The 27741-nt window shown below is 38.1% G+C and overlaps 1 protein-coding gene across 1 annotated transcript in view; it reads left to right on the forward strand.

Moving 5' to 3' along the window:
* LOC129225213 (uncharacterized) overlaps positions 1–24901 on the forward strand; it is a 231820-nt gene extending 206919 nt beyond the window's left edge. The window contains exons 2-5 of the mRNA XM_054859781.1: positions 4104–4290; positions 10478–10781; positions 14120–14322; positions 21897–24901. Of these exons, the coding sequence (XP_054715756.1) occupies positions 4104–4290; positions 10478–10781; positions 14120–14322; positions 21897–24631 (3429 nt within the window). The 3' untranslated portion in view covers positions 24632–24901. The remainder of the gene's footprint in view (positions 1–4103; positions 4291–10477; positions 10782–14119; positions 14323–21896) is intronic.
* The last annotated feature ends 2840 nt before the right edge of the window (positions 24902–27741 follow it).

Raw genomic sequence — 27741 nt, forward strand, 5'->3', positions numbered from 1 at the left:
AGTGCATTTCGAAAAAACTTGAACTTCTCTTTAAATTCAACAGTTTGTTATTAGAAAATGAGAAACAATTGAAGCAATTATTAATTTGTATTTCTTTAAGTGTCTTTCGTATATTTCTCCATTTTCTTCTTCTGGGAAATAAGTTGCTACTGTCTGATCTCAAAAGCCGCGACTAGCAGCGTTGAACGAGTCTATTTTAAAAAGGGGTGAGAGCTTGACGAAGATAATGCACCATGGTAGCATTTCTGTTTTACCGATAAGAAAGGGGAATAAATTTAAAAAAAAAAGCCTCTACTCAAACCAACATCTCTAATAAACGAATCCAACGGAAAACAAAACAAAAAAAAAAATTTGAATTTTGACCTCTTGAATTCAAATTATGTTTTTCGCAATCACGAGTGTGTGTATGTAGGCGTGTGTGTTTGTGTGTAGGGGGTATGTGTATGTGTGTGTAGGCATATGTGTTTGTGTCTGTGTGCTGGCATAAGTGTGTGGGTAGTTGTGTGTATGAATGTGTGTGTGGGGGGGAGGTATGTGTATGTGTGTGTAGGCATATGTGTTTGTGTCTTTGTGCAGGTATGAATGTGTGGGTAGTTGTGTGTATGTGTGTGTGCATGTGTAGGTGTCTGTATGTATGCGTGTGTGTATGTGTTTGTGTGTGTGTGTGTGTAGTTGTGTATGTATGCGAGTGTGTGTAGTTGTGTATGTATGCGTGTAAGTGTAGGATATTGACGCAACCTGGAGACGACTTTCGCTATAGGAGCAGCATCGTGAGGAGCCAGTCGACGGAGATGGTGCGGAGGGTGGCGGTGGGAAAATAAAATGATAGCACGCCAAAAACAGTCAAGTGAAAGCAATAAGCAATCGTGATTGCTCAAAAAACACACATTCGTTATCTCTCTTCTCAATATCTCCCCTATTTTGATAAAATCAGAAGCGACCTGACGCATGCGCAAATTTGAAGAAGGTTGCGGTTTAAAATATCAAACAGTAAAGGTGTTTTAAAATTCGTAAACAGTTGCAAAAAAAAAAAAAAACGAAATTTTACATGCCAAGTGGTAAAAAAACAACAAAAAAATTTCCAAAATGATAAAATTTACATTTTCTGCAAGTGTTTACGAATTTTTGGAACAGCTGTAATATTTTCAGCGAGTGTTGGGCTGAAAATGGTTCTCTTTGATTTTAATTACAGCAAACTCCCGATTATGCGCGGAATGCGGTGACACGCTAACCGCGGATAAGCGAATCCGCAAAATAGATAAAACACGATATTAGGGTACGCAGCAGCTTAAAACTATGATGGTTTTACATCATACTTGCATAAAACCTTTTCTATTACAGTGTATGTAAAAAAATGTAAGTAAAAGCAAAAAAAGGATTACGTATTATTACAAACGGATTTCACACATAAACAGACAAATTGAAACAGATCGAGCGAGGTTACACCAAAAATGTGTAGAGATGGAGAAGGTTTTTTGAGCAATCGCATTGCTTATTGTTCTCATTTGACTGTTTTGGCGTCCTTTGATTTTAATTTCCCCCCGCCTCCCTCCGCAGCACCACCGTCGACCGGCCTCACGATGCTGCTCCTCTAGCGAGCAAAGGCTCCAGGTTGCTTCTATATACTACACACACACACACGCATACATTCACACCTACACACACACACCTACACACACCTACACACATATGCACACATACCTACACACATATACACACACACATACACACACACTCATGCCTGCACACAGACACAAACACACACGCCTACATACACACGCACAGGTGATTGCGAAAAACATAATTTGAATTCAAGATGTCAAAATTCAAATTAATTATTATTAGTATTATTATTATTATTATTATTATTTGTCGATCAGACTGGTCTGGTCACTCACTTACGCGCATAACTAGTGTAGATCTAAAGCAGTAAGTAGTGTTGATTTAGAAATCAGGTTTCGGTGACGTTGGAGGGTTTGATGTCATTGAAAGGAAGGGCAAGGAAGAAATTGGAAAGTATAAAAATAGATTTTACTCTTGTTAAGTTAAAAATGGGTGCATTTATCTGCATTAACTGAATCATCGCCAAAAGAAAATGTGAAAGACGGCGGATAATCAGGAGTTTACGGAATTAAATAATTGTACCCTAGTATAGTGGTTCGAACAAAAATGCATGCTCGCAGTTGGGACACATTTCAATAGTGTAGATTATTTTATTGATTTCGAGAAAACGTTTCAAGACACATACAGTCGAGTCCCAACTTACGCGAGGGATGCGTTTCAAGACCCCTCGCGTAAGTCGAAATTTCGTGTTGTGCAAAAGAGTATTTGTAAAAACTTTTATAAACATACCCAATTGTTTTATACACTTGTAAACACCACCTCAAACTTAAAAACCATTTCCTAACTATACATTACTGTTTCTTACAAAAAACTGAACTTTTATTTATATTTTAAATAAAAAAATCCATTTTGTTCAATATAAAATACTGCTACGATGCCCAAAATCAATGATCAATGGGAAAGAAAGACATAAAATGAACCAGTACGGTACGTACGGTATGAATTAAGAAAAACAAATGCACAATAGCTTTACTGTACTGTTGATCCAGTAATGATATTTGTAACTTAAGAAAATGAAGATGTTGATGATTTAAGTTGCGTGATCAAATCGTTAATTCTAATATATTTTTAAATACAATTGCTTCGCTAGTTCTTTTATAACGTTCCCATCTATGGCAACACCCCTATTCCTGCTTTCTTAAACTCACAATACTAGAGAAGCTTCCATTTTCATATTTTCTGCATTTTTCTTAGATACTACTTGGTGAACTTTTACGGATTTCCTTTTTTCTTTACTTTTAATTGTACGTATGGACAATTCACTCATACCTAATTGTCGTGCTACCTTCGACGCATTTAATAATTGTTCAAGCACATAATCTTTAGCTTTACTTTAACTGTCAGAAACTTAACTCTGACACTTTTCACTTTTTCTTTCGATCATCACAAGATAAAACATCACGCTTAGGTGTCATTATATTTCAACAACTTTCATATTTAGAATGAAAAAAAAAATTGAAAATGAGGAATAATTATTTGTATAAGCGATGTATCAGACCAGTACGGTGTGGGGACTTCCGCTCTCAGTGATGCTAAGGGGATGAAGGTCCTTCGCGAAACATTTTTTTAGTAGCCAATAAAAAAGAAGAAAATTACACACCGCGATTCCTTTCCGAAATTTTTCGTTTTGTGGGCGAGGAATTCGCGTTATGTCTAAAATTCTTTACTGGAAAAAAATCGCGTTATAGCCATTTCGCGTAAGTCGAATCGTGTTGTAGCGAGAGTCGACTGTATAATTTTGTACAAAATATTGCGAAAAGGTTGCTTTTTAAATAACTGTTGTTTGCTTTCTGCATAAATGTCAGCAAAATTTTTCTTTTTAATTTCTTGTAGCCTCATTACATTCTTTTATTTTTTAGGCAAGCGCTAATTTTCAAACCGTCGGTAATTTCGTGAAATGTGGCGCTTTTGTTTCTTTTTATACAGACAGTCTTCTACTGCTGTTTTTAATTAACAGTGAAGCAATGAGTAGTTATTACTTGAAACTGTCGATACTTGTTTCCTTAGTTTTCCTTCAGAAGAAAATAACTTAAGCCTGGAAAATATTTTTTACAGTACCCCCCCCCCCCCAGGGGTCGTTTAGGGAAATTTTTCCAAAAAGTTACCCCGCATATAATTCCAGTCCTTTCCTGTTTACATACTACGCAGTCACAATATGTCTACTTTTGAAGTATTATAGTATTAATATATTATAAAAGCTTTTTAAAAAGTGGAAGAATATTTTCTGCACCTAACGACGGTTTTGGAGACTATTTTTAATATTATAAGCTACCGGAAGGAATTATTTTTAATAGCAGAACTGAGTGGCAGTGTAATAAACGCTTCTATCAAATATTAATGCATGAAAATATCGATGGCACTATGCAAGTCAAACTGACATTTATATAACGTATTTGAATGTCTTCATATGTGTGTGTTTTTCATTGAAATTGAAAAATGTTTCCTCAAAATTTACAACGCATTTTTCGATCTCTGTGCAGGTCCTTACGGGTTTGGCTGCCTGGTCTCCCGATCTGTGGTCTCCGTGGCACGAGGCCGTTCTCTGCTGGCTGGGGCTGCTGGAAGGACTTTTCGTACCCCTGCTCCTCTTCTGCAAAGATTCCGCCCTCAGGTGCGCCCTCAGGAGGACTTTCCAGAGGAGGAGTGGAGCGCTCTCGCCCCTCGTCGGTAAGTTAAGGACATTTGTGACTTTTTGAGCAATCACGATTGCTTATTGCTTTCATTTGACTGTTTTGATGTCCTATGATTTTATTTTCCCGCCAGCACCCTCTGCAGCATCACCGTCGACCGGCTCCTCACGATGCTGCTCCTGTAGCGAAACCGTCTCCAGGTTGCATCCATATGCTACACACACGCGCATACATACACAACTACACACACATACAACTACACACACACACACACACACACACATACAACTACACACACACACATACAACTACACGCACACACGCACACACACATACAACTACACACACACACATACACCTACACACACATACACACAAACACATACACACAACTACCCACATATTCATGCCTGCACACAGTTACAAACACATATGCCTACACGCACATACACATATCCCGTCCCCACGCTCACAAACACTCATAAACACAACTACCAACACTCATGCCTGCACCAGACACAAACACACATGCCTACACACACACATACCCCCTACACACAAACACATATGCCCCCCACACACAAACACACACGCCTACATACATAAACACACTCGTGATTGCGAAAAACATAATTTGAATTCAAGGTGACAAAATTCAAATTATTTTTTTTCTTTTCGACATACGGTAGAACTTTGATTTACCGAAGTGGTCGGACCGGGCCCGATTCGGAACCTCGATTTACCGAAGTGATCGGAATTGGACCCGATTCAAAACCTCTATTTACCGAAGCAGTCGGAACCGGACCCGATTTGAAACCTCGATTTTCCGAAGTGGTCGGAACTGAACCCGATTCGAAAACTCGCTTAACCGAAGTTTTCGGAACCGGACCCGATTCGGAACCTCGATTAACCGAAGTTGTCGGAATCGGACCCGATTCGGAACCTCGATTTAGCGAATTGGTCGGAACAGGACCCGATCTGAAACCTCGATTAACCGAAGTTGTTGGAACCGGACCCGATTCGGAACCTCGATTTTTCGAAGTGGTCATAACTGGACCCGATTCGAAAACTTGTTTAACCGAAGTTGTCGGAACCGGACCAGATTCGGAACCTCTATTAACCGAAGTTGTCGGAATCGGACCCGATTCGGAACTTCGATTAACTGAAGTGGTCGGTACCGGACACAATTCGGTTAATGCCAAATTTTGGATAAAAGAAAGGATTAAAAAAATAGCCTTCGAGAAATCGCAGAAACATTAACTGTGGATCTTAACACCTCATAACTTAGGGGAAAACTTCACACCTTGTAACGCCAAAAAAGAAACAACGCGATTTCATTTGTACCCTGACTGTATGTTTTGCAATGCATTATTTTTGCAGCTGTAAGCTATGCGGATTATTTTTATTACAAACGTGTGCTGTTAGCGACACTAGTGAATTGAACTTTATGTGTATTTAGCGCTATCTTTACTCTAAATAAAAGCCTCATCATTCTGAATTCAGTAAATAAGTGGCCCCTTCGGAAATGACACTATTTTTATACTAACTGCACATAATGCATTGAAATTTGCTTCAATGAAAGTTTGGATGACGCAAAAAACTCATAGTTTGTTGTTCCTCTCTTTTTTCAGTGAATTACGACACACAAAATTCAAAATAACGTTCGCATTTGCTTATAGTGCTGCTCTGGTAAGTTAAATTCCAACATTGACAATGTTTGCCGTTTTTTCGGGTGATAGAGAAGGGTAATTGGCGCTAAATTGTTCTCAGTCGTTTTGCAAAAGTATTCTAACTCAAATCCGTGGCAAGTAGCCTTTCCTATTTCCCGCAAAGGAGGTAAACATTGTCAATTTCATAGGTCAACTAAAACCAGAGCAGCACTATATTTTGTATCTTTAGTTAAAAACTGAAAGGAGCCAGCAGATTTGTCTCTATTGAAACTGCGTATTTGATGATGATTAAGTTCGACGGTGCTGTCATCTACTGCGTAAAAAGAGAACTACTAAGAAAATCTTAATTGTCAAATAAACACTTCATTTAAGCACCCTCTAACGGGCAGTTATTGATAATAGGATGTGTGGAGATATAATTAAGGAGCAACATTTTCTCGATGAAATTAAAAAAAAAGGTATTCACCAATTAATTTACTTATTTTGAAGTTTTAAGCAATGAACCATCCAATCGCAAAATCTTCTAATTGACGAACTGCAAAAAAAAAAATCCGTGAAGTCATCTGATATTGTATCACATTGCACACACTATCTTTTTAAAAAAGGAGTCCAACGATTATTTGTTATCATTTACATTTTGCACGAGGCATGAAGAAACAGAAGTATTTTCAGCCATCCACCAATTGGAATGTCTTTAAAAAAACTTATGAAATAGTTCTTTTGTGCACATTTGCTGCAAATTTAAATTTATGCTTACTTCATTGTGCTAACAAATCATTCGGAACCCCTGAATCATGTTCGTTGTATTTCGGAACTAAATATTAATTTTAGAAACAAACAAAAGAATATTTTTTAAATGTTGTTCAGAAAATATATCTCCTTTTTATTGTGTTCAGCATTAAATCATAAACAACTCGCAATTTCAAACATAGATGGCAGCACTGCTAAATGTAGGACTATTGAAGTGGAATCATATTTGTCATGACTTGGGGGTGTTCAGAAAATTTTCTAATGTAATGACAGAACTGTATTAATAATTATGTTGAACTCCATTGCGAGGCGCCTCTTAGTTTTTTTCACACTCATAAATTTTTTCTATGACACAAAGGGAGGCCCTAGGTCTAACCCCTCCCCCCCCCCGGTCCTAACAATTTTAGCCTTTCGCTAAAACAATTTTATTTGTCATTTGGGGCCCCCTATATAAACAATATATATAATTTGGGGGCCCAAGGCCCCGGCCCAGTTGGCCAATTCAGTAATCAGGTATTACTTGGGAGAAACAAAACTTATTCGATCAATTAAAAAACAAAATATTCATTTTAGTAAAAAGCAAAAGTCTATTTTTAAAATTATGTTTTTTAACATATGTTAACTATTTTTAGCAGCAAATACTTAGGAAGTGAAATTTTGATTTCTGTGTTTATAATTTATGGTTTATGGTTTATTTCAACATTGCAGTGTATTCTTTAACTTTTGTTGTTCAGAATTCTAAACAGATGGCAGCACTGTTATGCGTAGGAATATTGAAATTAAAAAATCGTATTTCATATATTTTCCCAAAAAGATCAGAAAATCTACTGTCTTCTGTTATTTTAGTTGCGATAAATTTAATTTTGAGGACCTTTCAATGCTTCAGGAGAATTGTATCACTAATAAATTATCTTCAAGAACGAAAATATGATCGATATTATAAGGCGTATTTTGTTTAAGTTTGTTCAATTGTGCAAATATCTGGAAAAAAATTTCCAAATAAATAATTTTTATTGCTAAATGTTATGAAAATATTACTAATTTTTGCTAGTAATAAAATTCTGCTTAGAAATCTGCATAAATAAATCACAAAAGATATAAGATCGACAAGCATTGAATACTAAAAACAAGACTTTTAAACTGCCTAAAATGGTTGCGAAAAGAAAATCTAAACCCACGATATTTGAAGAAAAAGATTAAAAATTTGCATGATTATCTTTTTTGATACCTAATATCATACATTTTAAGAACTAGAGAATTTTTCAAAAAGTCGTAGTGAAAATCTGGAATAATAGCTGTCCTCTGAAATATGTCTTAGTATTTGCTACATTGTTGAAAAATAATAATAAATTCAGATTTTCAAGTTTAACTAAAAAAATGTGATTGCATGCCGAGTTGATTTTATTTTGACACTTCACAAATAGTGTTGAATTCTTAGTCTATTATAAGCACTAATTCTGAAGCAGAAATCATTACAACAGATGGCAGCACTAAAAAATACAACGAGAGGTAGCAATTTTATGATGCCCAGGGTGATGCCATTATATGACCAAAATGGCGAAAATCGTTACATACAGAAAAAAAAAAAAAAAAAAAAAACTTTGAATCATATTTTATTTGCCACTATTTTCTAACCAGTTTGGGACAAGAAATATTGTTTAAAATTTTTTCTCATACATAGTTCTGCTTTTCTTATCGTAAATGCTCCAAGGTAACTACATAATATGGATCTATTGCATTGTATGAAAACGATTACAAATATTTATGAAGTCAAATAGGGGCTGTCCATAAATGATGTTATACTTTTGTTCAAAATTTTTGACAATGTTTGTCACAAAGTGTCAGACTTCACCTTACCCCTCCCCACCTGTCGCGCTATTTTTAATAGACATAAAAAAAATATAATGTTTTAAGAAAAAAAAAGTAATTTGAATTTTGACATCTTGAATTCAAATTATGTTTTTCGCAATCACGAGTGCGTGTGAGTGTGTGTATGTGTGTGTGTGTGTGAATATGTGTGTAGGCGTGTGTGTTTGTTTGTGTGCAGGCATAAGTGTGTTGGTGTGTGTGTGTGCGTGTGTGTATGTATGTGTGTGTTTGTGGGGTATGTGTGTGTGCATATGCGTGTGTAGGCGTGTTTGTATGTATGTGTGTAGGCGTGTGTTTGTATGTGTGTGTAGGCGTATGTTTGTATGTGTGAGTGGTATGTGTGTGTACATATGTGTGTATGTATGTGTGTGTAGGCGTGTGTGTATTTATATGTGTGCAGGCGTGTGTGTTTTTGCCTGTGTGCAGGCGTGTGTGTTTTTGCCTGTGTGCAGGCATGAGTGTGTTGATATGTGTGTGTGTGTGTGAAAGTGTATGTATATATGTGTGTGTATGGGTGTGTATGTATGCGTGTGCATTCAGGATATGGACGCAACCTGGAGACGGGTTTCGCTAGAGGAGCAGCATCGGGACGGGCCGGTCGACGGTGGTGCTACACAGGGAGGCGGGGGGAAAATAAAATCATAGGAACGCCAAAAACAGTCAAGTGAGAACAATAAGCAATGTGATTACTCAAAAAAAAAAAAAATAAATAAATGAAAAAAAATGCGCGGTATCACTCTTGTTATCCCCTCTCCCTGTTGTCGCAAACTGTTATAGTTTCTTGAACTCCCCCCCCCCCTCCCCCTCAAAGCGTGACATCGTTATGGGCAGCCCCACAGGCAATTTCTTTCAGTTTATGACTAAAAAGAAAAAACATTTTCCCTAGACAGAAAAAAACGACAGACGTGAAAGAAAAAATGAGGGGGGAGGGGGCGCAGACATTGCGAGAACAAAAATGTAGATGTCTGTTAAAAATGACGTAAAGGAGTCAAAAATGACAACACAATCCTTAAAAATTGGCCTAATGTGAACCAGAAAGTGGCCGAGTTTGAAAATGCCGGATTTTTCAGAATGTAAGAGCAATAGGTTTTTCGCACGAGTTCTCTTCTCTTTGCCAGAGTGTGGTCGAGTTTTCCGGTATTGACCACGTTTTCAGGAGTCTATCCTCATATATATAATAGCCGATGATCGAGTAACGCGTGCGTTTCAACAATGAAAGTCGCGCCACGACATGATAATTTGATAATGTGTTTTGGTAATGTTTAACATGCAGTAAAAGGCTTTATTGTGACAAGGCTGAACTTAACTGTTTGACTGGTAAGACTGTGTCATTTCAGGGGAATAAAGAAACGAAAAAATGATAAACAATGAACGCTACCTACTGGAGTTTAGGGATAATCCACTGGAGTTAGGGTTACAATTTCAACTATCAAAATATCACCAAACAGGCAATGGCTTCGTTCAAATGTAGAAGAGTAGAAGTAATTTTCACCCGTCATATCTTGACAGGCGACTTTATAGTTTAAGAATAATTAGCTTCCCAATCCCAGAATAGTAAAAATACATTAGGTTTTAAAAAAAAATCATTTATTTATTTTTATTTATTTGTTTATTTTTGAAACTTCAGTGAGAATTACACAGGAGAGCAGCGATTTGGTTGTCTTTGATCTATGACTTGTTTTTAAATAACTTTTGGTCTCTGAGACCAAAAACGATCTCAGCATTAGTCTGTCACATCAAGCTTTTAAGGTTTTTAGTAGGACTTTCTAGTTGAAAAATAATATCTATTCTCTGCCTCCAAAAATCATTTGGGAGACTTCCTCCACCTCAAAGCTTTCTTTTTCCCTAAATTAAGTCTTTAGAGCACTTTTTATTTCTATCCTATACGTTTTATTCTTCCTGTTTCGAATTTAGTTCATATCCATCTCTTTCCAGGCGACGACGGGCCCTTCCAGATGTACTTCGACAAGGACCACTTCCGAAAGCGCGGCACCTTCGGCTCCGTGACCCCTATCGGCATCATCACCAACTACCGTCGCGCGCCCGGAACCAAGAAGGGCCGCCGCGGGGTCAAGTACGCCCTGCCCGGCGGGGACTCGGTGCTCGGCGCCAAGGGCCAGCGCTTCCTGGGTGGCGGAGAGCCGCTTAGCAAGCTCAGCTGTGCAGACCTCACCAGCCTAGAGATGTGGAGAGAGGAGGACGAGGAGAATTTCTACGCTACCCTCTCAGACGATTTCAGGTAAGATGCCTTTGCAATTATATTTACAGGGCACTTTCATTGTGATAGGTTTGTCATTTGTGGAGTAATCTATCAAAAGGGAATAGATACACTTTTTTTTTTTAGAAAAATTCGTTTTTTTTGGGGGGGGGGGCATTTCCTGTACCTTTCAGGTGGCCTTAATCGAAACTCGAAGTCTAAACAGAACAAAACCTATTTTATTATATGGTAAAGTTTAACTTTTCAATTAAAAGGTACGAATCCGTTCCCTACAATAGAGGTTTTTCCTTCTGTCGAAAGTACTACATTTAGTCGCTGAAGTTGCTAGAATGAACAAAATAAATAAAAAATAACAGAATTTTTTAAAAAATACTAAGCACTTTTCATAATGCACTCAAAATGACAAAATAACTTCTCTGGGTCAGAAAGGACAATTTAAGTATTCCTGTAGTTTTCAATTATTCCAAGAAAAAGACTTCTCAAACGTAGAAAAGTGCGGCTCAAGTCATGTAGAGAATGTTTTCTCATTATCTAGCTTTCAGTCATAAATTTGAGTGTTGAAACATGCATATTTTTCTTAATGGAAAGTTTGGTTTGAAATGACTTGAGCGCACTTTTCTTCGTTTGAGAAGTCTTTTTCTTGGAACAATTGAAAACTACAGGAATACTTAAACTGTACTTTCTGACCGAGAAAAGTTATTTTGTCATTTTGAGTGCATTATGAAAAGTGCTTAGTATTTTTTAAAAATATCTGTTATTTTAAAGTTTTTCGTTTTCAAACAAAATTTTTATATCCAGAGAAGCTTTGATTTAAAATTTTTATTATAATTACTATTAACATTACTGTCACAAGGCAACAGAATTTGTAACAATGGGTTTTATATTTAAACATTTAATGGAGAAATTAAATGAAATTTGCTGTTTTCCATCCTAACCGAAATAATGATTTGGTTTTAGAATTTTATTTCTTCAGCATTAAGTTGTACTTTATGATTAAGCAAATCATTTAATGAAATCTCGAAGTCTCTAAGTGGTCTATTTGCTGAGATATAAGCAAAACCAGGCCTCAAATTACTCCGTGACAATCAGGCCAAGAAAAATAAAAGTGCTTAATAATAACATGGAGACAAAATATTTAATTTTTAATTATTTTTTTAAAACATCAGATTTATAAAACAAGATGTTTCTCCGAGTGACGTGATCAGTGAAGACATGCATCTTGGATCAGATAGCGTGGTTATCTTTTCTGGCAAGATATATGTGTGAATTTTCACTGCAAGCAATTATTGGCGGAACGAGAGTTGTTAGTTAAATAAATTATTCATTTGTCGAAGTTTGGCAATGGCTGGCAACTTTATTCCGGTAACCCTATCGACTTGTTCAACTGTGACGTCAACAGCAAAACTAAAAGCAGCGGCTCAAAGTCTTTTATGATTATTTTTTTAAGAAAGAAAATAAGTCAAAATTAAGAAGAAGAAAAAAAGTAACTCACCTCATGTTTTCGACCATACTCTTTCAGAAAAGAATATTTTGAATAATGAGAAACAGCCCAATTGTAAGTCTGTTACCGCGGAATGGGGTGGTTTCCTTCAGTCCAAAGTCCTGCTTTTAGTCATTGAAATGGATAGAATGAGCAAAAAAAAAAAAATAACATGGGCCCAGAAAATGCTTTTATTTTCCCAGCAGTTTTTTTTGAATTAATTTTTTTAAATGTCCGATTTTTCAAACAATTCATGGTCTTTATGACGTCACAAATGATGCAATTTGGCGCATCTTTCTACTAAGTTTCCACGTTATGATAATCAAGCAGCGAATTAAAAATGCGCTCTACGCTTGCTATCAACCCTATCGTTGCCAATACACGTGAGTAAAGATGCGAATTAAACATTTTGTTTAGTGAATGGCAACATTGAATGGAATTTCATCATTTGTGATGTCACACGACAGAAGTGTAAACAATGAAAGCGCAACGATTTAAGTATTTTTTTTTAATATATAAAACTTAAATAAATTATTTAAAAAATGATCAGATCCTATGTTTTTAAGCATGCTCTTTCAGAAAAAAATACTTTTAAAATTTTGGAACCGACCCCATTGCCCAATAGAAACGTCTTAAACTCGTTCTTTATCATTACTTATTTTTATTTCCAATGGCAGATTATGAACAGTTATATCATGATAATAACAGGAAACAGAAAAGAAAAAAGAAACAGAGAACAAAAAATGCTGCGACAAAGTTCATTAATCCATGTTGTCTCTAGCCTCCCAATAGCGATCAGCGAGGGAAGTCTTGCAAAGCGCGGTACAGTGCAGTAGGTGGGCGCGGTCCATGTCATTTCCAGAGCCACACAGATTACATGATAGGGAAGGAACAAATCTGATTCTGAAAAGGTGTTTTCGAAGGTAGTCATGACCGGTGGCCAGGCGGAATCCCGCAACTGCTCTGTGTCTTGAGCCATTACGTAACATCAGAACAGCATCTCGCCAGTTTTTATGAAGTACACGGGTATTAAGTTCGTCTCGTGCACGGGTTCCTTAACAAGTTTTTTAATAGCGCAAAAAGGCATTGACCGGGGAATACTCTGTGTGACCAGAGAATCTTTTTGGCCAGGTAATCTGCAACCTCATTACCAGGTACTCCACAGTGGGCAGGAACCAACTGGAGGACGATAGATTTCTTGACAGTAGTTAGATTCTGAAGGTGATGACGACAATCCAGTATGTTATGTGTCAAGGGGTGGTCATCAGATACAATAGCCATTAGGGCTGTAGTGATGTCAGAGGTGGTATATTCACTACATAACTCGGTTTTTGGTAGGTCACTGTTTAATACATATTTACACGTTCGCTCTTCCAGTGACAATCTTCCTCTGACTGCCACTGCTGATTCTCAGTTAGCTTTGAGGGAGTTCAAGTGGTTGCGCAATTGGGGTTTCCATAGTTGCCCAGTTGGGATTTCTCCTTTTGCATGAACTGATCTGATGAATTTATGGATTTCCCACAGGGCAGCTCTAGAATCGGAGAGTACTACTGCTCTTGTGAAACTGTCTAGGTTGGCAATGAAGCTGAGCTAAGGCTGTACAGATCGCAGCAGCCTCTCCGTCAAACGCGGTACCTCCGTCGCACAGGGACATCTTTATCATTATTATTACATGGCGCCTTTTATGACTAGCTAGTTCGTTTTTTTTACACAATTTGCTTTCAATAGCACTCGTCTCTTTAATCCACTTACGCAACTGCTCATCATTGTCTCACTGCGTCTGTTTGTCTCTGTGCTTCTAGCTATCTTTATAACTATCAATCTATGCATTATTTGCACGAATATAAACCCTGTTTCTTTTTTTTTTCTCTCTCGGCAGTAATTTCAGTTGCAAGTCTGCGGACGACAGCGCCCTCAGCGAAGACATGCGCATGGGGGAGGAGGTGTACGGGGGCTCGTTCACCACCCTGGCCAACGACGACTTCGAGTTCCACGACACGAGGCCCTGCGGAGGGGAGGTGCGGATGAAGCCCGCCCTCGTCTCGCCCGTCCAGGAGATACAGCGGAACGTCTCCTTCAGAGGTACGCCATCGGAAGCGACAGCGACAAAAATAGGGGTCGCTCGCTTTGGTCCCTTACTTGATTTAGTCAACATTTCGATTTCGATTCCGAGTCACAACCAAGGACGGATACAAGGGAGGGGCGATGGGGGCGATCGCCCCCTCCTTGAGCCGAGAAACTAGTACTTTCTTCAAGTATATTTTCGACATTAAAGTTTCAAAAACGCAATTTTACATAATCTTCGATGGTGTTAGAAGAAAGGGAGCTATTCCCCGGAATTCTTCCAGAATTGAAGTTTTGCAAACGCAATCGTAGCCCATCTCTTATTACTCTGGGGATAGGGACTAGAACTTTTAATAGGATTTTTTTTGAAATTGAAGTTTTAAAATCTCAATTTTAGACGATCTTAGATGATAATTAGGGATAACTATAGGACACATTTGTTTACATAAGTGTAAGCGATGGGGTTCAGTACACTTCTTCGAAAGTTTTAAAAGATTTAAGTTCCAAAGAGTGAACAGTAAAAAAATATCGCCCCCTCCTTGAACATTTTCTGGATCCGCCCTTGGTCACAACTGACTACAACTGTATTTATGTCGAGGACTGCATACTAAGTGCCTTGCCTCCATTATTTTTTGTACCGATAGATGGCAGCACCATCACCGGATCGAACAGTTAATGAGAATTTAGAACTAGACCAGGAGCTAATAGCTACCTGGTGCTAGCACCCCCAGAGGTATCGTTTCACTTGGAGGACATTGAGACCACGAGCATATTTAACGTCGCCCAGTCCCTTTCAATGACGACGGTGGATCTTCGACCATCGAGGTTCGAACTCAGGACCCATCGGCTCCGAATCCGACACTCTACCGATCGGGCTACCACGGCCCCATTTAGTCAACATACTTTCGTATTACATGAAATACACCGCTAGCTCAGTCAATTCCAGCCGTGGACTGCAGTTTCGTGCTTATTAGCACTCATCAGCCCGGCATAGGATTAACCGAGCTGGAGGTGGAAAACCTGTTAAGGAAGCCAAGAGTGCCATACAAACTGGGAGCTAATACAGAATTAGCACTGACCAGACGAGTGACCGAAACAATGGTTCGGTTCAACTCGAATATTGAAGGCATAAGGCAGGTATATTCAGTAATTTACCGCCCAGTAGCCAGGGCTGAGGCAGAAATACATGAAATACACCGCCAGCTCAGTCAATTCCAGCCGAATTGACTGAGCCTGAGTGCTAATAAGCACGAAACTGCAGTCCTCGGCTGTGATTGACTGAGCTGGCGGTGTATTTCATGTATTTCCGCCTCAGCCCTGGCTACTGGGCGGTAACTTTCTGAATATACTTTCGTATTGTTAAGCGGCAGTTGTGATTTATTGCAACGTTTTCTAACCGGGGGTTGAGCGGAACAATGTTCAGAATTGCACAAAACAGTTGAACGTTTGAACTGCATTGATTCTCTTCTAAAGACGTATAGTGACCATTTCGTCCATGATATAAGTAAGAAATACGAATCTACGTATATTAGTAAGAAATACGTACTGTGAGGCTCTGAGAAGTTGAGCTCCGACTCTGATAATGTTTACCTCTGTTTCGGAAAACAGGTAGGGTGTAATGGGGTGGTTTCCTTCAGTCAAAAGTACTACTTTTAGTCATTGAAATGGATAGAATGAGCAAAAAAATTACATGGACCCAGAAAATACTTTCATTTTCCCAACAGTTTTTTTTTTAATTAATTTTTTTTAATGTCCGATTTTTCAAACAAGGCTTGGTCTTGACGTCACAAATGATGCACTTTGGCCGCATCATTCTACTACGTTTCCACGTTATGATAATCAAGCAGCGAATTAAAATTGCACTCTGCGCTTGCTATCAACCATACCGTTGCCAATACACGTGAGTACAGATGCCAATTAAATATTTTGGACCGTGAATGGCAACACTGAATGGCATTTCATCATTTGAGATGTCATCGACAGAAGCGTTAAACGATAAAAGAGCACCGATTTAAGTATTTTTTAAAAATATTAAACTTAAAGAAATTATTTAAAAAATGGTTAGATTCTATGTTTTTAAACATGCTCTTTCAGAAAAAATAATTTTCAAATTTTGGAAACGACCCCATTGGCGTTAAGTTGAGTTAAAAAACTTTCTTAGTAGTGTTTCAAAAATATTCGAACTAAAATCCGAGACAATAACACGTCTGTTTTTCACTAAACTCCCCTATAACAGGTAAACATAGTCAAGGTCACAGCTGAACTAACCAGAGCTGCACTATAAATAGCTCTGTGCTAACAAGTAAAAATATAAATACTCTAACTTTGTTAACCACCGAAAGCTGCAGTCAAGTGTTTCAGCGTTAAAAGAAATTCCTTATATTTAAGGACAAAAGAAAAAAAACTGATGTGGTGTTTTAAGCCCTTTTCTGATTTTGTGGTTATATTGCCAAGTTGGTGACAAGAGTTTAGCGGCAAAAAACGTGGTGATATTTGGTAGCTAATTTATGACATTTCTTCAGTCTATTCCCCATTTCAGATGTCCCCCCCCCCCAAGTCTAGATACAAATTTTCAACTTTCTATTGCATACCGTTTTTGAGTAATGTGCCCCCTGCTCTGTGACGGCGATAAAAATATATCAATTTGAAAAATGGTAATGTGAAAGTTAATGATTTTGATTATTATGTACAAAAAGTAGAAATGTCTTTCAAGAGTGATAATATTAAAGGGAATCTCTACCGATCGCTTTTGAAAAGCCTTTTCCAACTGTTAAAAACCGCTGAGTCAATAGACATCTTTTTTTTTTTTTTTGTCAATCCTGTTACCTAAGTAAATAAAGGGTGTCCCAAAATTAACGCAAGATTTGAATTTGCCACCATTTTTTCCATAAATTGTTGGCAGCCATGAAAAAAGAACAATTTGACAGTTGAGAGTTTAGGGTTAGTAAAAATGGGGTGTTATTGTACCATACAGCTAGAGAGAGTGAAACATTTCAATGACTGCATAAGGCATTTCCTCGTCGCGTACTCTCTCATTTCGGTCATCAGAATTGGCACCCTAGATCGTGTGATTTAACATTTTTAAATTTCTTCTCATGGGGTTATTTGAATTCAAAGGTCTATGCCAACAAGCCCACAACCACCCGTGCATTACCGTATTGCGATACCGAGCGCCAATAACAGTAACTGCTTGACCAGCCTCAACTTCCATTATTTTTGAAACAATTGTTCAATAATGAAAGCGCGTTATTGTATCGTATAACGCTCCATTTTTGATTACCCTAAACTCTCAGCTGTCAAATTGTTCTTTTTTCAGGGTTGCCAACCATTTATTGCAAAAATGGCGGTAAATTCAAATCTTGCGTTAATTTTGGGACACCCTTTATAACCGAACTACACTACAGTCTACCCACATGTTATATGGTTTTGGCAAACATCCAGTTAAGATGAGCCTATCTGAATGAGGGGGAAAAGTAAAAATTTTTGATGCCCCTGTTCCCGCTCATTTAACTGTGAGTCTGCTTAATTTCGGAGGTAACATATATCTGCAAATGCTGTCAGCCCTGTAAACTAATAGGTGCGTCCATTTCCGCATGTAAACCCGATGTTTGCCTTTCCATCTAATTAGTGTTCAGATTGTATTTATTTACAGGGTGTCCTGAAAAAGACTGTTTTTAAAAATTTATAACAGGAGAACGTTTAATGATAAAAAACAAATTCTTGCGGAAAATTCATGTGGTGGACTCTGAAATTTCTCCACCAGTTTTCCAAATTTTAGTTCAAAAATGTTTTAATAGATGGCGTTGCACATATTAAGCCGGTAAGTCAAAAAAGAAAAATTGAAATTCACCGACTTTTTCTCCGATTGCGACTTGGGATTACAGCCGACGATTGTTTGAAAGTATTGTTTTGTTCTTTTGTTCATTATTTTCGAAAATTTATGATGTAAATTTCTATACTTTTTTTCTGATTTACGGGATTACTATCTGCAGCGCCATCTATTGGAAAAAATTTCAACTAAAATTCGGAACTCAAGGGGGGGGGGGATTTATGACCCACCACATGAATTTTCAGCAAGAATTATTTTTTTTATCGTTTACCGTTTTCCTGTTATAATTTTTTAAAAACAGTCAGGCATTTTCAAGCACCCGGTACATTTCAGAGTTTATTCAATTGAGGACCGAACTAGAAATAAAGCTTTGGGGAGTTCAAAACGACATTGTACTAAAAATAATAGTATCACATAAGAAATTTTAAAGCATAATTTATTGAGACTGGTTTACATTCTTGGAAATGCAGCACAAGAAACAAAATCATGTTGCGGTTCCACATATCTTTGTGTGAATTAGTGTTTTCGACGAACACAGATAGCGATTGATAAAAGAATACAATGGAAATTTGCCAACGATCGGGAATATCACTGATTATATCTTCTAATCACGAATCAATTCCCAATGAAATGCAATGTCAAAAACGTACTGAGTTTAAGATTCATAAAGAGCTTTTATATTCTGCAGATTTTGTTCGCAATGTTTAGTTATTATTTATTTTACGCAAGAATATTAACAATAATTTGTAATGTGTTAAATTATATTGTTTAACTAGGAATTCATTTTGTAAAGGTAAATAGTGCCCGCCGTCCGACCGGTATTGTATGTAGAATGTGATTTTGGGCGCAAAATAGGTTGGAACACCAGCTGTAGCAGCTCCTATAGGTCTCTGCCGAAACCTCTATAAACGAGCTGATGTGTGCATCACATGACTTCCTTTTACTCCAATATAATGTCATTTCCCCATTATTGGCAGTTTTAATGTGATTCAATAGTTTAACTCTCTAAATATCACCAACAGTGGCCAAATTGAAACCAGATAATTAAAATAAAAAAAAAATAAATAAAATTAGAAAATCGCCAAATTTGTCGCCAAGTAGGCGACAAAACTTGGTGACCAAAAGACTGGCGATATATCGCCAAGTGTCCGTCAAATTATAACACCACTTGAGTTAACATCGAAATTAACAATGATTTCCCTCCAAAAAGGGGCAAAAAACCCCCTTTTAAGCATCCGAATGCAACCAAAAAGGAAGGTGCACAACTAGACTCCACTAGGAGTCTACGTACCAAATTTCAACTTTCTAGGACATTCCGTTCTTGAGTAATGCGACAGACATACACACATACACACATACGCACATACATACGTACATACGGACGTCACGAGAAAAGTCGTTGTAATTAACTCGGGAAATGTGAAAATGGATATTTCGGGTGTTTATACGTTCTTAGGCACTTATCCGCGTGTAGTCGGGTTAAAAAAATACAACATTCATTCGGGGGTGAGCAAAATGGAAATGAAGGCCGATTTTTGGGTGAAATTTTTTTCGCGAATACAATACTTCCTTTTTCGTAAAAGGAAGTAAAAATACCTCGACTGTTATTGTTCAAAAAAGTTTGCCTATAATTTGGTCCCCCAGGGCTGAAAATGGTGCGAAGGACACAGTAATAAGTAAAACAAATACCGTTTTACTCTCACTGTAAAACTGTTTTTTCAGCTTGAAGAGGTACAATGCAGTGAAAGCGAAATATTTTTGAAACGGTCGTTCAAAGTTGATCTGCATAATTTTGATTAATCTTATTTCTTTAAATTGTTTTAAATTTTACATTTCATTCATTGAAATTGTTCCTTAATTCTTTCACGTTATTTAATTCACATCAAGTTACTTTATGTTGATGTGCTTAAAAAATATAATTTTTAACGGAATTGCTGCTATTCTGAAAAGGAGTCGTGGTGTCAGAAAAAAAGCTATTGCCCCCCCCTTCTTGCTTTCTTTTTTAAAAAAAATTACGTATTTATTATTATTATGTTATTAATAGACTAGTGGTACCCGCACGACTTTGCCCGTAATAGAAAAATTATAAGGTCTTTTGGTTCGCCTGTGTATTTACAAATAATGTATGGTGAATTTTTTCGCCAAAAGGCTTGTACCCATGTTACGGTTCCACGTTATGATAATTTCGTATCTCGCCAATTGGCTTGTGCCCATGTTACGGTTCCACGTTAGGACAATTTCGTAATTTACTCGTCCATCTTATGATAGTTTTGTTCTTAAAATTGGAATAGAAAAAGAACAAAATCGAATTTTCGAAAAATCGCTTCGAGGTGCACACCCCCCATGCTACAAACTACCTTTGTGCAAAATTTCATGAAAATCGGCGGAACGGTCTAGGCGCTATGCGCGTCACAGAGATCTAGACATCCTACAGTCATCCAGACATCCTCCGGACATCCAGACAGAGAGACTTTCAGCTTTATTATTAGTAAAGATTCAGCAATACATGTAAAAATGATGAATGACTTTTTTTGTTTTCCCAATTAAATAGTGAACATTTTTAAAAAAAGAAAAAAAAACTATTTTGCTCAGAAAACTAGCTTGCACCTTGGAATCTTATTAAAACATGCTCCTAATGCTTCATTGGAAAAACCGCTTCCGTAGGAATGCTGTTGCACAGTAAAAATATGTAAGTCGTAATATCTGTTTGCGAGAGCGAAATAGAGATAAAAAAGAATTACATTCATTGACCAGTTCAATGCGAATGCGTGTAAGAATAGAAAAAACAAGAAAGAAAGGTCAAAGCAAACAAAATACTTTCTGCGTTGAAACTTTCTGCTTCATTTACCTCGTGTTAAATGAGAACTTACAGTCTCTGACAATATCCAGTTATGAGTGTAGTTGTCACTTAATCGTGGTAAATCATGTCCTGGGATGGCGGCCGAACAAGATGTTACAGTACAATTACTCGCTTCAAATAAGAAAGCTACTATACCCTTTTGGTTATTGACGTCTTACCTAATTGTGGTGATAATTTTTTGGACATTTCGTTCAAATAAAAATACTGTTATTGAGCCATGGAATTTCCAAATAACATGCAATGGTAAATAATGAATTGGATCATTTTTTTCCTAAATAAATCGATACGTTTGCTTCATTTGTGTGGTGTGTGCCATAGAGTAAAGAAATGACATAGAGAGGCCCCGCTATACTAAGAAATTGAAGCCGGAAGTTACACCACTGTATCCCAAGAGACTTAGCTTCTTGAGATACATCTTGATTCAAAACACTCCATTACTGAATCTCAGTTGTTTGTTAATTTAAACTTAGATATCGTTGCAAGCTTATGAAGCACGTTTTCGAAGTTGCATTAAAACGTGAATTAAAATGCAAACCAATCCGCCAGCTACTTTATACGGTCCCTTTTTGCGAGATTGGTAAAAACTATTCTCGCTTAGCAATCATGTTATCATAACCACGCTCATCATTGCACCGCTGTATCCCATAATTCCGGCTTCAATTTCATCTCCTTTTACCATAGACGGAGTCTCTCTAGGTATATTTCTTTACTCTATAGTGTGTGCACGCGCGTTATATAATTAAAACCGTCTTATTATCGTCATGTAGGAATTTACCGCTGTATACATGTATTTTGAATGAACATAATAATATTCCATATTCATCAAATAACGCACGTGTATAGTTAGTCGATCAGTCGGATTTTAGAAATGCATGGATTTAAAACCATTTTCTCTTCTTTCAGACAATATCATAAAGAAGGAGCCCAAGCCTGAGAACATATCGAATGAAAGAGAGCGTGACCTGTTCCTATTCAGCAGCAAACACGTGGACGACGACATTCGAAAAGATCCGAGCCTCTTCATTGAGCCCCCGCCTCAGTGGCCCGCCCTCTACGACACCGCCAAGAACAGCCTCAGCTCCCCCTCCGTGGAAGACGTTCGAAACTCGCCTCCCGCGAACAAGTTCGGCTCCATGTCCCGGCACCAGAAAGCCACCTCCTACTCCATGAATGACCTGGATCTCATCTACAGGGGTGGCGGAGGGGGGATCCCCGGGCACGAGTTCGAAACCACCTTCGTGCTCCCGGTCAAGAGCGAGTCCACGATGTCCCTGTACAGGCTGAACGTGGAGCGAGACCTGGACCAGATGGCGATGACCCCTTCCAAGTCGGAGACGAACGTGAACGGCGACAGCGGTTTCGGCAGCGGTGCGCAGTCGACCCATCCAGTCTGGTCGGGGTTCCTGTGCCGCAAGCCGTTGGACCCCTTCTGGAATATAAGGAAGCCCACGACGGCCGCTGCGACGCCGACGCGGAACTACCCGGGGATTCTGCATCCGAGGATGCGGAAGATCCCCTGGATCAGCGCATGGAAGAAGCTGGACGAGAATAGCGACCGACAAATCAAAGACTCGCAACTGAAAGACAACCCCCTGGGATGGGTGGATAATGTGGTCTACGCAGCCGAAGTCACAACCTCCAGTCGGATCATCGACGAGGAGCAGAACTCTGACGTCAGCAGCCCGCTCTTCAACGGCGACTACAACTTGAACATCTTCGCCAAGGAAAGTGGCGTCTTGCTCGAAAACGCTTACGGCAAAATCGTCAGGGACGACTGCGGCGTAAAAGTGAATTTTTACGGTGACAATGTGCAATACGACGCTAAAGAGAACGTCTACGGCAACAAAGACAATATTTTCGAAACAAGTTTCGAGTCCCAAAACGGCGACCCGAATCGGGATCTCTTCGATTTCGGGAAGGACAGCAGCAAAATTGAAAATATATACGAGCCTTTGAATTGCGTCAGGAGTAACTACGCCGGTGCAATACACAGCAGCAATGCGTACAGGACTCACACGACAGAGCTTTCCGAATTCGCCTCGAATTCGAACGCGTTCAAATGTGAACCAAGATTAAACGGTGGTCATTATGAGAACTTATTTGGAACGAAGGAGAATATTTTCGCGCAGTGCGATCTGTATAAAGACAAGAGCAAGGCGGAAATCGAACACCCCACTAAACTAGAAAGAAGAGCTAGCGGTAGAAGAGATAGCGGGAGGTTTAGGAGTCCAAACAATGCTTGTCACTATCCTGAACCAGATTGTGGGTACGGGAGGTTGAAGAAACTAGAACATAAGGAGAGTTTTAGTCGGCCGAGAGAATTAGTCCGGAAAGAAAGTGACAACAGAGGCAAGAAGTGTGGCATAAAGAGGAAGGAGAGTAGAAATCGGTCCGACAAGAAATCGGAAATCCCGAGATTGAAGGAATTATCTCCTCCCTCTCGCATACCACAGTTCGAAAACAAAACTAAAGTTCCGGACGAAGATTCTAATAGGAAAAGAATCGAAATCGAACTGAAAAGTGTATACGGTAAAAATGACTTAAATTGCAACAAAGTAGGTAAAGTAGAGAATAGGGATTATTCTAACCTCAATAGGCGAGAGAGCTTCAGGCACCATCGAGACACTAGTTGCGAGGATTCGAAACTCGAGCACCGGATAGAATCAAACCGACAGGCTGATAAAGATAAACGAATAAAGTTGGAGAGGAAGGAGAGTCAAAGCCGAGAACGTAAACATAAGGTAGATTGCAAGGACAATGTGAACGCAATAGAGCTACAGGACAATCTTTGGAAGATTAATGTTGATTACAGTGGTAATGCAAGATCTGGTGGTGTAGAACGCCGCGATAGTGATAGGCGAACAGGTGTAGAGCGCAGAGACAGTAATAGACGTGCCCATGTAGAACGACGGGATAGTGCACGACAGGTTAGTGACCATAAGCAGAATTGGAACGTCGAGAGAAGGGATAGTGGTAGACAGGAAAGTTCTAGAAAAGACGTTCCGCGAAGAAGAGACAGCCAAAATCGCAGCGGCGAAGCAAAGAACGAAGGGCTGTGGGTGAACGCGTTACCATTCCAAGCTCCGAAATCGAACGAAGAAAGGGGTGAGGAGAACGTTAAGAGAGAAAGCAGGAAGGAATCATACGATTTGCGTCGATCACCGAGAAAAGGAAACTTAACCAGGAAAGAAAGCAAGAACAGGAACGATAAACCTTCCGAACACGTCAGGCGGAAGGTCAGTGGTAGCAGGGAACGTCGCGAAAGGGACGGCCCAACAGACGATATGGAAAACAGGAACGTCAGGAAAGAGTACGTTGCCAGGGACACCAGGTGGGACCAAGATAATTCAAAAAACGACCGCAATTTCGAAGATTTCTTGAAATATCGAGAAAAATGTGAGGACAATTTCAGTCATATCCAGAATGTCAACCGCGAGGTATCAGCCGATAGGGAGGTGTCTCGGTTGGACCACATCATCAGCTATGGCAAGCTGAATGGGAACGTGGACGGCGAGGACCAAGTCGAGTTTGGAAACTTTGCACAACAAGTGACCTCCAATCAACCTCTAGGGAAGCCGGTGTATGACCTAAACGATAACTGCAGACCGAAAAAACTGGCGATAACGGATTTTTTGTAGCAATAAAAAACTGCCATGTATTTTCAGAGACAAAAAAATAATATTTATGCCATTTTGCTACAGGGAGAAGGGGATTCTGAATTGTTGTTATGTGTGTGGGGAAACTGCATAGGAATGACTTGTGAAAAATGTACTCCGCGTTTCACCAAATCGAGCAAATGCTAAAGTAGGTTAATACAGAACAATATGAAAATAATGAGTATTTATTTGAAATCATATAAGTATTTACCATTTAATAATTACTTAACATCTCATTGAATTTTAGAAAAAGGTTTATCAAATAGTATATGCTAAAGCTCTAGCTCCTTCTACAAAAGTCCTATGTCCTATCTTAGCATACACACTCTTACAAGAATAAAGTTCAAATTTTTAGAAACAATAAACAGATTAAATCTTTTACCTAAGCATTTAAAAAGTTTTAAAGTTAAAAGATTAATCCCGTCAGATACTTTTCTCGAGTCGGGAAAAGAGACTGAAAAAAAAAAGTACGCAAACTGCTAAATCAAACATCACATAGAAAAAATAAGTGTCATGTCAGAGATTTTCAATTATGGGTGGCCATTGGTGGAATTTCAAACGTTAAATCTAAAGGGTTGACAGACGAAAGCATTGATAACTGACCTCAAGTTTTGAAAATTGATTATTTATTTCCAAAGCATTTAACGGAATTCCAAATGTAAACAAAATTTGATCGATAGTTTCCTCTTAGTAACAGTAACTACAAAAAAAAAAAAAAACTTAAAATCAGTTTAGGTTAAAATATTTCCCGAAACTAATCCAGTTAACTCAATATATTTCAAATAATTTATTTTCTTACAGTTATCCATAATCATAAAAACATTGTCCAAGTATTTTCAGTAAGTTTCAGTAACTTACTGTAAATACCACTGCCTTTTGCCTTCAATCTTCGAGTTGAACCGAACCATTGCTTCGGTCACTCATCTGGTCTGTGCTAATTCAATATTAGCTACCAGTTTGTTTGGCACTCTTGGCTTCCTTAACAGGTTTTCCACCTCCAGCTCTGTCTCTTCCTAAGCCGGGCTGATGAGTGCTAATAAGCACGAAACTGCAGTCTTCGACTGGAATGACTGAGCTGGCGGCGTATTTCATGTATTGTCCAAGTTTTCGGCTTGTCGATTATGCTTAATTTTAGTTACAATTTCGTATAATACTTCACGATAATAATGACATTAAATGTGTAAATAAATAATACAAATAATTCTTCAGATAAAATCTTATTCTGATTGTTGAACTTAAGAAAATCCTGAGATTATTATTATTCTTGTTTTTAACTTTGTTGAGAACCTTGTGGTAAGAACGTTATATTTGTGCCAAAGTTTTAAATTTAAATTAGGAACCCTCAGAAGTATTTTTAGGTGAAACTAGTAAAAAAAGTTAAAGTACTTGTTAAAACTTAAATGGTCGATTTTCTTTAACTGCTTACTTCTACGTTTTTATATGTGGCATTAATCGGTTTTGAGAAAAAAAATAAAGCAAATAATAGGAGAAAAAATGTCGACTGATAAAAATATTTTGATTTTTTTTTTTTTTAAGTCCAGATTTTATGAACATTGTCAGCGAGTACGTGAGGAAATCAGTTTATAAATTTAGTGATCCCCTAGATTTTTTTAAATTGCGCTGACCTAAATTCAAAAACCATTTGAAGGAAATCAAAATTGTTTTCAAATAGAGAAATACAGGGATTCGAAAATCACGCTGGCCGTATCAAGTTTTTTTTTTTGGGGGGGGGGGGGGGGGTGGGAATCGAAAAGTAATAATTAAAAATTTTACAGAAGTCACCCATACACAGTATTAAAATTTTTGAAATCTAAAGAATAAGATATTCCATGAAATATGATTTTCATATCTCACTATTTCTCTTTTCATGAAAATTATTGTAAGGGTAATAATGGGTTGAGCTATGTTGGCGAGAAAACGCCAAAAAAAGTAAAGTGAAACATTGACAGAAACAGCATTTCAGTAAAATGGCGGAATATTAGTAACATTCAATCACCAAACACTTCATATCGACTGGGAGAAATGCAAAGAAATGGAACATGAAGGACCATTTTGAATCTCATGATGAAAAAAACTAGGTCACAAACGCATATTTTTCGAATAAGTGTATTACGTTCCATGACAGTGATAAAAAGAGAGAAAAACTTTACAACAAGTTTTGTGATAATCGTATCGTTTGTCAGTTTCTCCGATGATGGTTATTATTCTGTTACTTTCAAAATGACGTCATTTTTTGTGCAACTTTACGATCTGAACTCTGATCCTTGAAACTCAAAATGCTTTTTGTTTCCAACTTTGCTTGTTTCCAACAATTCTGTGATGCAGTTCACACAAATATTTCGACTACTATGGTGCCAAGTTTGTATACTTTTTTCTGAAATAATTTTAGCAACAATACGAGAAAGAGTGGTTATCAAATTCGATAAATAAAAGTTGGAAATTACATTGGTTACGTTCACATAGCGCTACCGGTCGACTGGTGACTAACAGCGTTCTAATAGAACAGGTTGTTCCGAAGTTGTTCTAATAGCTTAACCGGTAGACTGCAATTTAAGCCGGTTGATTGAACCACGTGTCATTTTTGACCAACAATAAGTATTCTTCACCTGCGTGTTATTCGTCTGCGCAAGTAACCGCATATCATCCGCAAGCGTTCGATGAAGCATCGGTTGGAGAACAACTGGTTAATAACCGCTGACGTCATTAGCTGTCATGTGATCAATCGACCGGTAGCGCTATGCAAACGAAACCATTGTTTGAATGCTGTTGTACTATATTGCGGTACTGTCAAACCACGGATTGCATGGAATTTTCAAATGTCCAGATAAGACGAATCTATGTGAATAAAGGGGAAAAGTAAAAATTTGATGCGCGTATTCCGCTCATTTGAATGAGACTCTGCTTCTGCAAAAGCTGACATCGCTAAAAAAAAATAATGGATTCGTCCATTTCCGGCTGTAAAACGGATGTTTGCCTTTCCATACAATCCGTGGTCAGACAGTAATCTGTAACAGTAAATGATGTTGAGCAATAGACTGCACGAAACATTGCGGCTCTTCTGTGGGATATAAAATACCATATTAGTTTTGCCT

The sequence above is a fragment of the Uloborus diversus genome, chromosome 6, assembly GCF_026930045.1.
Source record: "Uloborus diversus isolate 005 chromosome 6, Udiv.v.3.1, whole genome shotgun sequence".
NCBI lineage: Eukaryota > Metazoa > Arthropoda > Arachnida > Araneae > Uloboridae > Uloborus > Uloborus diversus.